The 16,258-nt window shown below is 39.0% G+C and overlaps 2 protein-coding genes across 9 annotated transcripts in view; one reads left to right on the forward strand and one right to left on the reverse strand.

Moving 5' to 3' along the window:
• Window positions 1–2,936: 2,936 nt before the first annotated feature.
• LOC131355545 (E3 ubiquitin-protein ligase TRIM47-like) lies at window positions 2,937–7,088 on the reverse strand. The gene is made up of 6 exons (XM_058393892.1): window positions 6,955–7,088; window positions 6,224–6,807; window positions 5,190–5,285; window positions 4,875–5,108; window positions 4,630–4,777; window positions 2,937–4,461 (listed from the first exon to the last, which is right to left on the reverse strand). Exons 2-6 carry the CDS (start codon window positions 6,803–6,805, stop codon window positions 3,776–3,778), a joined length of 1,746 nt encoding a protein of 581 aa, XP_058249875.1. The 5' UTR covers window positions 6,806–6,807; window positions 6,955–7,088; the 3' UTR covers window positions 2,937–3,775.
• Window positions 7,089–12,337: 5,249 nt separating this feature from the next.
• dysf (dysferlin, limb girdle muscular dystrophy 2B (autosomal recessive)) overlaps window positions 12,338–16,258 on the forward strand; it is a 72,703-nt gene continuing 68,782 nt past the window's right edge. For 2 of the 8 annotated variants that reach the window (XM_058394641.1, XM_058394640.1), the window contains exon 1: window positions 12,339–12,630. In XM_058394641.1, the coding sequence (XP_058250624.1) occupies window positions 12,543–12,630 (88 nt within the window). In that variant the 5' untranslated portion in view covers window positions 12,339–12,542. Of the gene's footprint in view, window positions 12,631–14,842; window positions 15,174–16,258 lie in introns of those variants that run through there. The other 6 variants (XM_058394635.1, XM_058394637.1, XM_058394638.1 and 3 more) reach the window with 4 other exon arrangements.

Here is a 16,258-nt window from a genome sequence, read left to right on the forward strand (position 1 = left end):
AAACAGCTGGCCCCTCTCCTTCTTTTTCTCCATCCGCCTGATATCAGCAGAAAAAGAAGAAGGGAAAAAAATGCTAGCTGCTGTTGACACAGCCCTGACCTTCCCCTCATTCCGCTCCCCCAAGTGTGAAATTGAACGTCGGCCAGAAAAGAGAGAGTGAAACAGAGGCAGAGAGAGAGAGAGAGAGAGAGAGAGAGTGTGTGTGTGAGTGAGAAAGAGAGAGAGGCAGAATGAGAAAGGTATAGAAATAATTACCCACTCTCCACACAAAACCAACAGAGAAAACCAATACCACATATATCAAACAGCAGTGATTGTAGCTGTGCTATTCCATTTAAGGAGATCTGATTTGGAGCACATTGATGGCTGAGGTGGTGGTATTGATTTGCTCTGAGGTCCATCCTACATGATGATTTCTTCAGTCAACACAGATAATGTCCAGATGACCTGCGCAACATGTATGGTTCCAGCTGGCGCTATTCACCTCAGCACTCCAATATCCATGTATTAAAATAATTTAATTGAATTCTAATTTGTATTTGAGGCTACTGGAGCATTATGATTTGGAACAATAATGTTTTTTAAAAAAAATATATATTAGACCATCCTGTAATATAAATGAGCTGTGAGATGCATGATGGCAACCATTTCTTTCCACACTGTGCTTTAGAAAAAGTAAGGGAATGGTATAGAGGAGGAGTGTGTGTATGTTAAAGTGTGAGCAAGGGGAATGTATAAGGTGATGTAATGGATGCGAGGGGTGTGTTCAGTGCATTGCTCGTGGCCACAAGTCTCCTGCTGACTCCAGACATTTCTGGCATTCCTCAGTGAGCTGCTTCCATTGTGCTGCAGGGGAGCCTCCATTCATCCAGCCCAGGAAAGGGGAAGGAAAGGAGAGGAACGGGGGAAATACACGAGTGGAGGAAGACAGAAAGGAGTTGGGTTATCGGGATGATCTGACATCTTGTAAAAATACTGAGATGCTAGATGTTCAGGAATGCACACACATATTCAGGGTTATCTGTAGATTAAAGATGTCCTTAAAAGGTAAGAACGGAGGCAGCAGATGAAATGCATATTAGGAAATATTCAAGCAAATCTGAGAAATGCTTATTGAGCCACTTAACCTCTGATATATCAATGCATCATTCGTGGTTATGTTCTTTCCAGTCATAAGGTAATTATCTGCATTTCACAAATGCTGATTTTTGATTTGCAGCATGAAACCTGATTTATAGATAAAGAGAAGCCTGTGCAATCAGGAAGGGGGGGGATGAAACCTTTCCAGAGTGCTATAGCTCCATCTAGTGGACACTGCGCTCATATTAAGGTTAACTGGCAGCAGGGTATGTTATCTTATTTAAAAAGAAAAAAAAGAGCCCCAGAATCCCCACGTGGGCTTGGCTATTACAGGCTGAAACAGAAAGCTGATTATTTCGTGTTCTGACCTATGAGGATGATTTCAGACTCCAGTTCTGAAGACTCACATGTTCTTTCTGGTCTAACTAAAGAATGGCGCATAACTTTCACACTCTGTTGAATCTCTGAGAGGCTCACATTATAATCAGGTGTCATTACACCTTATAGGGATGTGCCATATGACAAAAGCATCTCAATAATATGTGTCAAATGAACTAAAACTTGGACTATATGCATCATTTATAGCCAAAGATTTGTGGTCACCTCACCATCACACCCATATGTGGGCCTTCCCAAAAATTTTGTCACAAATTTGGAAGCAAATTTAAAATCTATCACTCACAATCATGTAGAACGTCCTTGTATGCTCTAGCATTCACTGGAACTAAGAGGCCCAAAACATGTTCCAGCATGACAATGCCCCTGAGCTCAAAGCAATCTCCAGGAAGACATGATTTACTAAGATTAGAGCGGAAGAACTCGAGTGTCCTGCACAGAGCCCTGACCTCAATCTCACTGAACACCTTTGAGATGAACTAGAACCCTGTCTGAGCCCCAGACCTCCTTACCTAACATCAGAGCCCTTCTCCCACTAATGCTCATGTGGCTGGATGAACACAAATCCCTATAGCTACACTCCAAAATCTAGTGAAAAAGCCTTCACAGAAGAGTGGAGGTTATTATAAGAGCAATAGAGAGTTAAATCTGGAATAGGATGTTCAACAGTCACATACGGTGTTAGAGCAGTATGGTGGCCATTAGTGCTGGATAAGACACCTCAGTACTCACATCCCTATCTAACAGAGTTGGGCACCATGCCAGTGAGACCTGATGAGCCTTCTTAAAGTATATTTAATTAATGCTTTTACTGGTGATCTCCCTCTCTCACACACACTTTGTATTTCCATATATATGAGTAACATATATACACATAGATCATACACATCACAAGCAGCTCTGTTTACTGCACACTGGCATCTAATATTATTATTGATATGGATGTATTATTTTACCTGTGATTCATTAAGACTGATGTCTAAGCAAGCTTTTTAATAAAAAATAATGGCATGTATGAATGACTGAATAGCTCCTTTTTCAGTATGTGATCAATAGTCTCCTACCTTCCATGTTAAATCCACTGACTTAGGGCAGTGTGTGTGTTCAGACTGATCAATAACAGCACAGTGTTAGAATTCTCAGTGCTGTGTCAGGAAGGGGCACGCTGCTGAAATCGTCTGCAACCCAGAACACGTTATGGATGATATAGAAAAATCACGTTTCATTAAAAGAATGATAACGTAGACAATCTTGGTAGAGTAATGGTTAAGTCCGTAGCTCATCATAAAACCAAGTACAATCTTCCTGGTTAGTATAAGTAGTGAAATCTATAAAGAGAACCTGTCTAATTCTACTCATGAACTGAGCTTTGAACTCTTGATTACTGCTTGGCTTGATACGGTACGAAGTCTATTGCTTTTGCAAAGAATGACTCATCCCAAAAAATTCTTGTAGCATATTTATATTGATATTTAATCTGCACAGAGTGATACAAACACAATACATATATTTTACAATTATCCCAATCACACCCCTATCATTTTAAACAGATACTGCATGCCAGCAAGTAAGAGAGCCCTAATGGTTGAAAACAAAACCCACAACAATGTTCTACACATTTCCACCTAGTCAATCTCTTAAAGCATCAGTTCCATCATTTCACTTTTTATTTCTTTATTATTTTAACCCTTTTCTCCCAATTTATTCATTTGCTAATTCCCATCCAGACAGCTCTCAGCATCACAGGATAGATACCATCCAGGGAGCGAGTATCCAGCCCTGTTTTGCATTAAAAAAGCTCAAAAACACTCATGATCATGTCACTTTGATCAACAAATATGAAAAACAATTTAAACAGTTTCTTTTCCTACATGCTCAAATGTCATTTTCAATTAATAAGGAATAATAGAATATATCTACAGTAGTGCAAAGAAACATAAATGATACACAATAATAAGATTAATAAATGTAATCATCTCAATTAACATGTATCCTATGATATTTCTGTACACACTGTTTGCTATATATACACACACACTATATGGCTAAAGGTTTTTGGACACACACCTTTTGTTTGCCTAGGTAGGTGTGGAAGAATTAGAATGTTCTGTGCTGAGCCCTGACCCCAACCCCACTGAACACACTTTTTTGTTTTGGATGAACTAGAACCCTGACTGAACCAGGCCTCCTTACCCAACATCACTGCCTGACCTCATTAATGCTCTTGTAGATGAACAAACACAAATTCCCACATCCTCACTCCTGTTTATCTCCTTGTTTCACTACCATGATGCTCCACTCAGGTTTTTTGCTTTTGAGATTTTAAGCGTGGAATGAGTGCGTGTTGTGGCCATGTTCCATCTTCATTCATCTGTTCTATAAGCATGACATTTCCTTGGAAGAGACCAGCATCCTGAATGCTTTTACCAGGGCAGTCAAGAAACTCAAATGCATTATTCATATACTTAACCCACAACCTGGTTTTCTTCTCATTAGGAATATTGAAGATTTTACGCATTTCCTTTTCAATACACGCTACTGTGTCTGCCTTGCTGAAGTGCCGCCTTATGCTTTGGTCCATGTTGCTGAATTCACACAGTCTCAGTTCAGTGAAGTAGACCTCCACCTTACAGTGCTTCACAAACAAGCCTGACTCAATCACTTTTCGTACAATAGGCTTCTGGTGATCAGTCAGTCCATACCAGCTTAACAGTTTACCCCACGCCTCTTCAGGCAGAAGGATGTAGTCCAGCTCATCAATTAGATGCTCCTTGATAGAGAGGGAATCTTTTAAGAGTCCTGAGTTGTCCACTGGTCCAGGGTAAAATATCTGGTCTTTGAAACTGGTCATGTTCCAGCTATCAAATCCCACATATTTCTTCCATGTTTTGAACCACTCGCTGTCTACAAGGTACCATGTGTCACCTTTTACTAATGGAGTTTTCAACAGCCTTTTGATCTCCTCTCTTTGATAATCTAGGTTTGCTGTGGGATACAAACAAATGCCCAGACTATAAAATTCACAACACTACAACATATAAATTGAACTACAAGCCATAAACTATTGTACAGACATTGTACAAACAATTGTACAGATGGAATTACTCTTTCATAGCACAATAAAATAGAAAGATACACTGCATTGTAACTCACTTAACCAAGACATCTTCTCAGTTGTATTGCTGACAGACTGCTGAAGATGAAGCAACTCTCTCATCACATCCTCCACGATCAGGTTGGTGTTAATTTTCATTGTATCCAAGTTATTGGTATATGTAGGTGTGGATAATGTTAAGCAAGTCTACAGTGAATCAAAAAAGAAATAAAGTTAAATTCAACATGGAGAGTGCTGTTCAGGTGGTGTACTGCGTGTTCTCGGAGCAGACAAGGGCACTCACCTGGAGAAGATGAAGGTGGTCTTCACAGTGTAAGAGCTTCTCCAGCTCAGTGTCCCTTCTTTTCAACTCAGCAACTTCCTCTTTTAATGCTTTACTGAGCACTTCAGCTTGCCTTTCTATGTCTTTCTGTTTATCCTCCAGTATCATAAGGAGATCAGTCTGCATTGTCTTGATGGAACTCATGAGACACCTGAAGAGTTCAGCACTGTCCTTTTTTTCTTTATCTATATTTTGCTAAGAAATGATTGCAAAAATGATCATCGCTTCCTTCTTTTATATTATATTAGTAGGAACTAAGATATATTTAAGACTCACTTTTTTGAGAACTACAGAATGCTTTATTTCTTTGATCTTTTTTTGAACTTCTTGGACCATCTTCTGAACCTCTGCTTGTGTTTTCTTCAACTCAGTCTGTGGATGGATGAAAACACTCATGACAAATAATTGACGGAATGAAAAATCCCCATGTTACCGTCACAAATTTTTCCTCTCATTTTTTGAATTTTAATGCACTCCAGCTGCCAATGGAGTTTTACACTTTATTGCAGCACAGAGTATTCCTAATGTCCTGATATTAACAAAGTACTTCAACTGTTCTATATATGCTTACCATCCATTTTATTAGGAACATTCATGTAGTTGTCTAAATTATTCAGTTATGTGGCAGCAGACCAGTGCATAAAATCATGCAGTTACAGGTCAAGAGCTTCAGTTAATGTTCAGTACAACTCTGAATCATGCCACCTGCAGACGTTTTTTGATGACACTGCAGTGGTGGGGTATATTGGGGATGGACAGGAGTCTGAGTACAGGGGACATCTGGTTAACTTTGTGGACTGGTGCAGTAGAAATTACCTGTGATGAAGACCAAGGAGATGGTGGTGGACTTTAGGAGGCCTAAATTCTTTGATTGAGCTCATCAAGATTGAACCAAGATTGAACTTGTGTGTAAATCTCAGGAGGTCTGCAGTTTATGAAACACTCAAATAAGAACATCTGGCACTAACAAACATGCCACAGTTAAAGTCATAGAGATTTATTTTGACATGTGCTGCTGCCACATGATTATGGAGGTATACAGGTATTCCTAATAAAGTGGATAGCAAGTGTAAATCCTGTATTTAAATTTCTATAATAATTCTTTGTGAAAAACGCACTTTTTGTGGATGATGTACTGCATATATAAACGTATGCATGCAATATTACTATTATATAGCTGTATACACTCAGTGGCCATCCTGCGGTCTAGCATCTAAAGCACTTGATGGCCACTTTAATAGAAACAAATGTACTCATTCATCCAATAATTGCTGTAATCATGCTGACAACAGATTACCAGTGTATCTCACCTTCTTCTGTGCACTCTCCTCCTCTATAGGAACAGTGTTGTGGCTCTTATGCTCTCCCTCAGTGCAGAACAGACACACATACATCTGGTCATTCCTACAGAACAACTCCAGAGGTCTCTGGTGCCTCTGGCATATGTAGTCCTCCAGGTTCTTCACAGCATCGATTAATGTATGTTGCTTCAGTTTTGCTATGGTTTTATGATGCTCCAGATGTGTATCACAGAACGACATACCGCAATCCAGACAGGACTTGAGGGCCGTCAGTGTAGGGTCAGTACAGACATCACATAGCACATGCCCCTGTGCAGCAGGAGGCTTCTTGGTGCTAGGTTTCACGTTCACTGACTCTTTGAATTGAGTAGCCAGATTAGATATGAAGGTATTAACACAAAGTTGTGGCCTTTTGCTGAATTCTTTCTTACAGAACGGACAGGTGCACTTTTGACTGCTGTCCCAGTATTTGTTGAGACAAACCATGCAGAAGTTGTGTCCACATGGTGTAGAAACAGGCTTAGTGAAAATTTCCAGACAGATGGAGCACTGCAACTGCTCTTCTGATACAAAATTGTTGAAAGCAGCCATTGCTGAGGAGAAAACGTATGAGACTTATGAATCTATGGTTTCTAAACATATTCCATGTATGGCGCGCCCTTGTCTTATATACGTGCCGTGGTACAAAAAACCTAAAACAACTATATTGATGTTCTCTAATTTGTTTTATCTCCACTTACCAGTTTTCCCGTTTAGTTAATGTCTCCTCTTCTCTCTGGATCACAAGAATAGGCGATATATTATGGAGCTCCACACGGTATTTCCTGTACGTAGTACTTTTATTTTCGTTTCTCCGCCTGGAACAATTAAGCCCCGCCCACTAACCCAAAGGTTCAACCTATGCTTCAAATTCACGCGCGAATCATGGAATAAAATTTAACAAACAAACAAACAAACAAAAAAAGAACCTCAAAATACTAGGAACTAAAAACAAAGTTTTATTTTCCGTGCTTAGAGTTTTATGCAGATGATGGGGCGAGACAACAGTCTCCATTGGTCCACTGCTTCTCAACCTACTGCCCTTCTCTAGCCAATCAGTATAGTGACGTCACCGGATAGTGTTTGAACTTGTCTTGATCAGGTGAGAAGACGGGCGATCACGAATAGCTACGTGTAATTGATATCAATTTATGCCTTGATTGTCAAAGGAATCAGTTGTAATATGTCTAAATGGATCTAAAATGTTCCAGTTGTTTTGTGCAGGTGTGGATGACTGCTTTCATCCTAGAGGAGCAGAGTGCTGGGATTGTGCTTATAGAGACTGAGTGGATGCTGCGGTCACAGGCATAGTTTAGGACAGCCATTGAACCAACCTCCCCATCCAGTGATTTTTGGAATCGCAAACTAGCAATTTGGAAAGAAGAACACAGAACAGTGAAGTGCAAATAAAGAGAAAATTAAATAACCAGCAACTTCCTCTGCACCCTCTGTACACATCAGATTTCAGACACAACTCAGAATCCTGCCACCTTCAGAAATTCTCTGATGACTCTGTGATTGTCGGATATATCCAGGGAGGTAATACCTGGGAGTATCAGACAGCAGTGGACAACTTTGTCACCTGGTGTGAGCTCAACCACCTACAGCTCAGTGTTGGCAAAACAAAGGAACTGGTAGTGGACTTTAGAAAATCCGGAATCCCAGCGTCTCCTTTGTCTGTCATTGCAGAGAAAGTTGAGACTGTTGAGTATTACAAATATCCGGGAGTCCATTTTGACAACAAACTGGACTGGACACTAAACTCAACAGTGCTCTACAAGAAAGGACAGAGTAGGTTGTATTTTCTGAGGAGGCTCAGGTCCTTCAATATCTGCAACACCATACTGCGGATGTCTCTACGAGTCTGTGCTGTCTAGTGTCATTTTCTATGGAGTTGTCTGTTGGGGAAGTAACATGAAGAGAGGAATAAACTGGACAAACTAATCAGGAGGGCTGGCTCTGTACTTGGCATGGAGCTGGACCCAGTTCACATTGTTGTTGAAAAACTCCATTCAATCCTAGACAACCCTGCACAGTGTGCTGGTTAATCAGAAGAGCACATTCAGCCAGAGACTGATCACTGCCAAGTGTAGCACTGAGCGCTTTAGGAGATCTTTCATCCCTGTGGCAATTAAACTGTACAATTCATCCCTTTAATTGTTGGGGCATTTTCATGTGCAGTTTCATAGTAATATATAGTAATTATAGACATGCACATTACAATTTCACCATTATCTATCATGTACAGTATAACTTTACCATTATCACTTGTTAAATTATCACCAATTTACAATCCGTGCGTGCAATACTACAGTTAGCTATTATTTGTACAGTATTTGTATTTATTTATTCTATTTTTCGGTTTATATAACGGTGTATATTTCTTTCATTCTCTCTTATATTTTTATTAGAGCAACTGTAACATGGCAAAGCAATTTCCTCCTGGGGATAATAAAGTCCTTTGAAAATCCGAGTAAAGAAAGCATGGAAAATAAAACTTTGTTTTTCAAATGTTGTATTCAATTCTTATTATATCAGACTCTCCGCGCTCCCGATAACGTTCCGGCGCGTTCCCGCGTGAACATTTACTTAACAATGACCTCTAGTCACAGATTTCTCTTGGTCACCGATTTAAGCTCATCACCTGAGGTAAACCCAGCAAAACAAACACCACAGCGCCCTCTGTTGGTTCTGCTAGGGTAGTAACGTAGTATCCCGGCAAAAACAAACCATTTGCGTAACACACACACACACAGACACACACACACAGACACATTAAAAAAACACAGCTAACCAGTCTCTAGTCACAACTAACCAGTTCACAACAAACATAAACCCCATACATGCTGGAGGCATACAGTGCCCCCATGCAGAGCCTGGCCCGTTGAGTAAACTACAAAAACCTAACAATGCAAGATGAACAGTGATCCACTCAAATCTACGGCGACATACCAAATTGTCCACAACAGTACTGCTCTATCTATCTACCCTTGTGTCTCATATTCCTGGATATATGCAGACATGACCAAACCAGTTATTTAACCAGTCAGACTGAAAGTGCTTTACAAATAAAATTGCATTAATCTTTAATTCAGTAACTGATTTTGCCAGGTCTAGCACCTGTTGGACTCACTGCCTAGTCCAAAAATCTAGGCTCTTGTCTAACACACCAAAGAACCCAGAGGAACGCTGTACAATGATGTGGAGAAGATGTGAAACTCCACACAGACAGTAACCAGATCCCAGGACACTGGAGCAATGAAGTGGTAACTTTACCTGCTGTTTCACTGTGCCACTCAATAACATTACACCCAAACCACGCCCAGATTTATTAGTGTTGTCATGGAGCTAATTGTCACAATGGTTTATTTACACTTTGTTCATGTCATGGAAAACATTGGAGGGGTGTAAGTTTGCAGCCAAAGATCAACTAACTTATAGTTTTTCCCTAGGAGAATTTAAATCATCCATACATATAAAAAAGTGCTGTAGTTCTTACATGTTCTCATTATTTAGATGTAAATAACCTCACATTAAAGCTGAAAGTCCAAATCATATTTATAATGTAATTTTAGTGTCAAGGAACATGGCTGTATAACATGTCTCTGAAAATAATAAAAAAATATTACAGATATTTATATAAATCAACATAGTTATACAAGGTCATTACACCTTCTACAACCATATGTTAGCAACTACGAGCTTTAACTGTTTTATGAACCTTAGAAACCACAGTTACTGTTGTGGAAAGGCCTGAAATCATAATTATATTTAATCCTTTTTCCCTATTTTTGTTCGATTTTGATTACAGTTTGATTACAAAGGAATTTCTCAGAATGTTGAATCTGTAATAACTTTTATAATAGTATTTAGTATTTTCTTGATGAAGCAATAAAGAAATGTCTCAACAATCTGTTTTTTTAAATGTCTTTACAGCAAACCATTTTAATTGTACATTTAATTGAAATGTTTAATATGTACATTCACTCAAACTCTAGCTTTTCTGGATTCGCATTTAGATATTCAAATATTTGTATAAATCAGAGCAAACATTTTAAAAAAGCTTCAATAAAAATACTTATAAGTATGTCTACTGTATGTGTTATTTGACTAGCTTGATAGTTAACCCTTGTTACCAGTACACTGGCATTACATTACTCCAGAGAAATGGAAATTGACTTCAGGGACATTTTCAATCATTATAAATTATAAAATAAATTATTTTATTGTAGCAAATCTAATATTAGGTGAGTCAGGACACTCTTGGCTTGCAGTGTGAGATGTTTTTACCTCTGGATAACAAAATTGTAGTGGTTGAAATTTAGGTGCTTATGAGCAAGCACTTGAGGCAACTCAGAGAGCAGAAATGGGTTCTATCTATCTATCTATCTATCTATCTATCTATCTATCTATCTATCTATCTATCTATCTATCTATCTATCTATCTATCTGAAGAACATTTCTATGAATATATTGCCATGAATAGGCTATACTAATGAAAATTCTTATGAAAAGTCTTAAAGCCCTGAGTGTGTCTTTTTATACAAGCTATTAAGTACCACTGTGGACTGTGACATGTCAAAGAATTCAATGCTGAACATAAGCACAACAAAACAGGGTACAAAGGTATGAACACAAGTTTTTGTAATGAAATGATGATAATGATTGGAGCTTGTGCTTAAAGAGCTTTGCTTGTACTAAAACCTACTCCAGTATATGTATAATTCTTAATTTCAGAAATGACCTTTCAGTATTTACATGGGCAACTACCCATTATGTGTGACATCTGCACATTTGATCAGATATTCAAATGTAATGAACAAGTAAACAAGTTAATCTTAATTCAGTCAATCAGCAGAATGATTAATGGCTTCCTGATAAGATACTTGAGGTTTGCAAAGTGAGGTATATAACGACATCAGCAGCTGACTGATAACAGACAATAACAATAACAGAACTCAGGTGAAAGAATTCAAGGCAATCATTTATACAGAAGAAAGCTAGACTATTATTAGCTTGTTTTTTTCTCCAAATCATTGAATTCAGGTGTTGTTTTTCAGGTGTTGGGCTTGCCCCCTTAGTTCCAGTGAAAGAAACTCTTAATGCCTCAGCATTAATGCTTCACCAAGACATTTTGGACAATTCTCCCACTTTTCTCCCACTTTGGACATTCTCCCAAGTCTTCACTCAACTTCATCCCATAGGTGTTCTATCAGGTCAGGGCTCTGTGCAGGCCAGTCAAGTTCCTCCACACCAAACTCTCTCCTCCATGTCTTTATGGACCTTGCTTTGTGCACTGGTGTGCAGTCATGTTGAAACAGGAAGGGGTCATCCCCAAACTGTTCCCACAAAGTTGGGAGCATGAACTTGTCCAAAATGTCTTGGTATGAAGCTGAAGCATTAAGAGTTCCTTTCAGTGGAACTAAGGGGCCAAGCCCAACCCCTGAAAAACAACACCTGAATTCAATAATTTGGAGGGGTGTCCCAAAACCTTTGGCAGTATAGTGTATCTTCCAGTTTTATTCTCAAAAGGTGATACAGGTGCTTTGAGTGGATTTATGTGGGATTGGACATTTTTCCTTTCCTTTTTTTTTTATTAGAAAGGGATTCATTCTAGTCATTCAAACCTAGTCATAACCAAGACGTGAAGAATATGAGAGATTCTGGACACCGTCACATACTTTTGTTAACCAGGTTATTGGAGAAATGTTTTCTTTCCCCTTAAAAGTTTCTATTTGTTACATTTTGTTGGTTACTGTATCACATAAAAAGCAAAAAAAAAACATAATCTGATCTATCTTGGCCCTGCAAAATCCTGCAATTTTAACGGGGGTGTGTAAACTTTCTATTTCCACTGTATATTGTGATAGTATACACCTATATTATGATTTTATTCTTATACTCTTATACTATTTTTTCTGTTACATTAAAATCACTGTTTAAAAAGTGTTCTATGCCTTTAAGGAGAATACTGTTGATGATTGAAGGGTCAGTGTGTGTGTGTGAGACCGTGAGTGTATGCATGAGTCAGGCTCTCCCTCTGGTGTGTGTGTGTGTACTGGCAGAAGTAGGCTGGTATCCCAAACCTAGACAGCCACCTCCTGTCTTCTCTCTCACTTTCTGTTCTTCTTTCCCTCATTCATCCACTCTCCTCCTCACTCCTCCTGCTGTCTGCTTAAGGAATCATCCAGGCTGCTCTGTATTCAGACGCATCGCGTCCTTGCCTCTGGGGTGTGTTTGACTAGAGCAGGGTGGTGGATGTGGACGGGGCTGGTGCTGCTGTCTCCTCATGCTGCGTGTGTTTATCCTTTGTGCCCAAAAAGTGCTGACGCACGATGAGGACATCACAGATGCCTACTGCTGTGTCACATATGAAGGTAGGGATGAGGATTCAGGGATGTACTGACTTATAAATAAGCTGACAAATAGATGAGAACAACAGTTTCTTGCATTTTGCTTCATTCATTCTGTTTTCTTATGGGTCTGTAAAGTCCCCTGTCCCTGTCTTGCTGTATTCATGTGTTCACACTTCAGCAGCTGAGGTTATTATTGGAAAAGCAAACTCTCTCTCTCTCTCTCTCTCTCTCTATCTGCATCTGGGGCATGCAGGGGAGTCCTGTTACATAGCTGTGCGCATGTGTCTGTTTAGTTTACCATGGCTCTGTGTTTATAAGGAGTGCTCTGTCATCAGAGTTTGGGGCCTGTGTAGGAGTCGCTCCTCTCTGGCTGCTTTGTCAGTCGTAAGGATTTACTCCTGTATGCTGAAGCAGAGAAATGTCAGGCAACAATGGCTGTTTGTTTAACATCAGTCTTACTTTCACATTCTAAATTTTCCAGATTTGCAAATATTCTGTTGGCTAATGTCAAGGACTCTGCAGGTAGAATGTGGTAGAAGTAGAGGTTTTATCAGTGCAAAGAGTTCTGCATCAGTTACTGCATCAGTAATTGCCCCTTTTTTTTTTTTTACCAGAGAGAATACCTTATCTTGGCACAAGTATAATATAACGTTTATATTCATCCCAGCCTATTAGCTGGTATGACGATCATATGGACCCTAAATCTGGAAAAAAAAACCTTCTAGCTACATTTGCTAATGAAAACAGACATTGTTCTTAGAAGAACATTGAAAGATTTCTTTATTTTTAATTTGTCTGTTTTTCCTCCTTCTCTATATCTTAGTACACAGTAACAGATCCTTATCCTTTCTCTGTATTTGAAACTGCTTTTGTCCACAGTGATAATTTCATTAGTAGGGGACATATAAGAAATTGTATACTGATGGAATCAGGACTGCCTCACAGTCGGCTAAAGGGAGCAAGAATCAATAAATGGAGCATTGAGAAATGCTGATTCATGCCGTGTAAAAGATAAGAATGAGAGAGGCTTTTTAGTTGAGTAATATGAAAGTAGATGTGACTCTAATTCTATTTGCAGTTATATAAGAAGTATCTCATGTAATATCTAAGTTTTTTTTAAGTAATTTTTATTTCTGTTCATGGTGGTTAAACATGTAATTACCTATTTTTTTCAGTCATTGATTTCAGACAAATTTGAGCTAATACCATATATTAATACTAACTAGTGCTTATAGTGCTAATAATTCTATATTATTATTACATCAAATGTGTCTGAAAGCTAATTCTGAGGCATTATCAATCTGCCGAATATCCCCCTTAGGTAAGGATTTTCATGTAGGAAGACCTATGGCTACATGAACGTGGAGCTCTAACAGAACCATTAGTCTGTAGGTGATAATAAACTCTGTATACAGTTTAAGTGCTTTTCTTATGCAGCACCAGATGGTGCTCCTTATCAGAACAAATCCATTCTCCCATAAAGGGTCTGCCACACAGTAAACAAATACAGGATGTTCATTTATCACTGAATTCCTACAACATTCTAAATCCACTGTCAAATACTGACAGACATCATTTTAATCTTAATCATCATCATCATCATTATTAATTAATCATTATCAAATAATAAACTGTACATGTGTCTCATCTCAGTCAGGTTTATTTATTTTATAAACTGATTTTATTATTGCTATTATTAAGCAGTCCTCAGAGCTCAGATGGAAAGCGCTCAGGTGAAAAAAATCTAAGAATTACAAAGGAGACATTTAAGCACAAAGCAATCATTTCTGCCAAAAATACTAGACTTTGACATAATTGACAAAATTTGACATATTGGTGTCTTTTTTATTTTTAAAACATATCTTCCAGCTTTATGGTCCAAAGGGTATCCAGGTGGTTTCTATTTTTAAGAAATAAACAAGAAATAACCCATAACCAAGACATACAAAGAATAAGAGAGACTGGTTCATTCTGGGCACAGTCACATACTTAGGCAGCCAGATCATTGTACATTTTTTCTTTTTCTTTTCCCCCGAAAAGTTTCTATTTGTTACATTTTGTTGGTCACATAAAAACTTCAGTTTATTATTGCTATTATTAAGCAGTCAAAACAGGGAGAGGGGGAAAGAGAGAGAGAGAAAGAGAGAGAGAGAGACAGGACAAAGCAGCAGGAAATGTTAAGATTTCCTCTCAACCCATGGGCTGGGTTACTGGAGTGGGGCGTCTGGTCTGTGTATGTCTCAGCATGTTCCCACTGACTCTTTCATCGTGCCAGAGGAGTTAGAACGAAAGCACGGGGAAGTATTCTCAATCTACTTAAAGTGGTTTTGGTGGATTTAAATTCTGGGCCTCCACTGTGAGAAGAAGTGACTGTGCGCATAGCTGCTGCATGTGGATGCCTACTGTGATGTGTGGAGTATCTGCTGGTCTGCTGGAAAGTTGAGTTGTATATTTGAGTTATTGTGGCAGCATGTTGAGGTGCGTGCTCCAGAGAGCGACTCACCTGAAGAATGTGGAGAAAGGGGAGCGACAAAGTGACCCGTTAGCCAGCATCACATTTAGAGGTAAGATGTGTAGAATGGATCTTGGTGGCAGTGTGGGTAATGTTTCCATTTGCAAGTTGGTGGAAGAGTTTTCACTGTTCTGTATGATGGGTTTCTCCAGGTTCTCTGGTGTCCTCCCAACTCCTTAAAAACATACTGCTATATGTACTGGCAACTCTAAATGGCCCCCAGGTGTGAATGAATGTGTTCATGGTGCACTGTAATGAACTGGTGTCCTATCCATGGTGTATCCCTGCCTCCTCCCAAGTGTTGTCAGCCCTGACTGAAAGAAAGTGGCTACTGAAGATGAATGAATGATGAACCTATGGTTCAGCAGTTCCAATGCATGTTCAAGTTACAGTTTAATAATTCATATTTCTATGACAGACCTAAAACATGTATGACTACAAACAATATGTTTTTGATGTTCAGTGGCAGTTCACAATGGACAAGCTGAATTAGGGTGTCAGGAAGGCTAGAGCTGTCACTGGTGATGAGAAAACATGGCAACATCCCTCTTCTTTTTCCATACAAATCAATACAATTCGTTGCCATAATACAATGCGGATTAACAGCAAAGTGTCTCTTGGCTCAATTCCAGTGGAATGAATGAGTAACATGGGCTCTACTTAGCCACTTTTATTTTGCACTATAAGATGATTGGTAGTTCCGGTCATTGTGTTCCATTTCCTGTTACTACATGTGTGCATGAGAGTGTAGCACAGGGTGTTTTCATACTCTGAATTCGAATAGCTGCTCTCTCTCTGCAAATCTGGGATCTAGACTTACCTTTGCACTTTTGCTTCTTTGTTTTTGCAGCCCATACTGTGGGTGTAGGAGTTTACTGAGATGTGAAGGTTGTAGGGTAAATCAAGCAACACTGTTCTTGCAACAGCAACAGTTCTCAAGCTCACTGCCCTGTCTGTTGACCCGTATCATGGGACCTCTTGACTCTTGATTGTGTAATTGTTTCAATTTTGTTCATGCTGTTTGGAAATCAGACTCCTAACATTAACATTAACCCGAATGTTAAAACAGATCACAGTTTAATGGTTTAATAACAGTTGTTATATCATTTTATATAATTACAGTACATGTATGTGTGG

Source organism: Hemibagrus wyckioides, linkage group LG07 (genome assembly GCF_019097595.1).
Source record: "Hemibagrus wyckioides isolate EC202008001 linkage group LG07, SWU_Hwy_1.0, whole genome shotgun sequence".
Classification (NCBI taxonomy): domain Eukaryota; kingdom Metazoa; phylum Chordata; class Actinopteri; order Siluriformes; family Bagridae; genus Hemibagrus; species Hemibagrus wyckioides.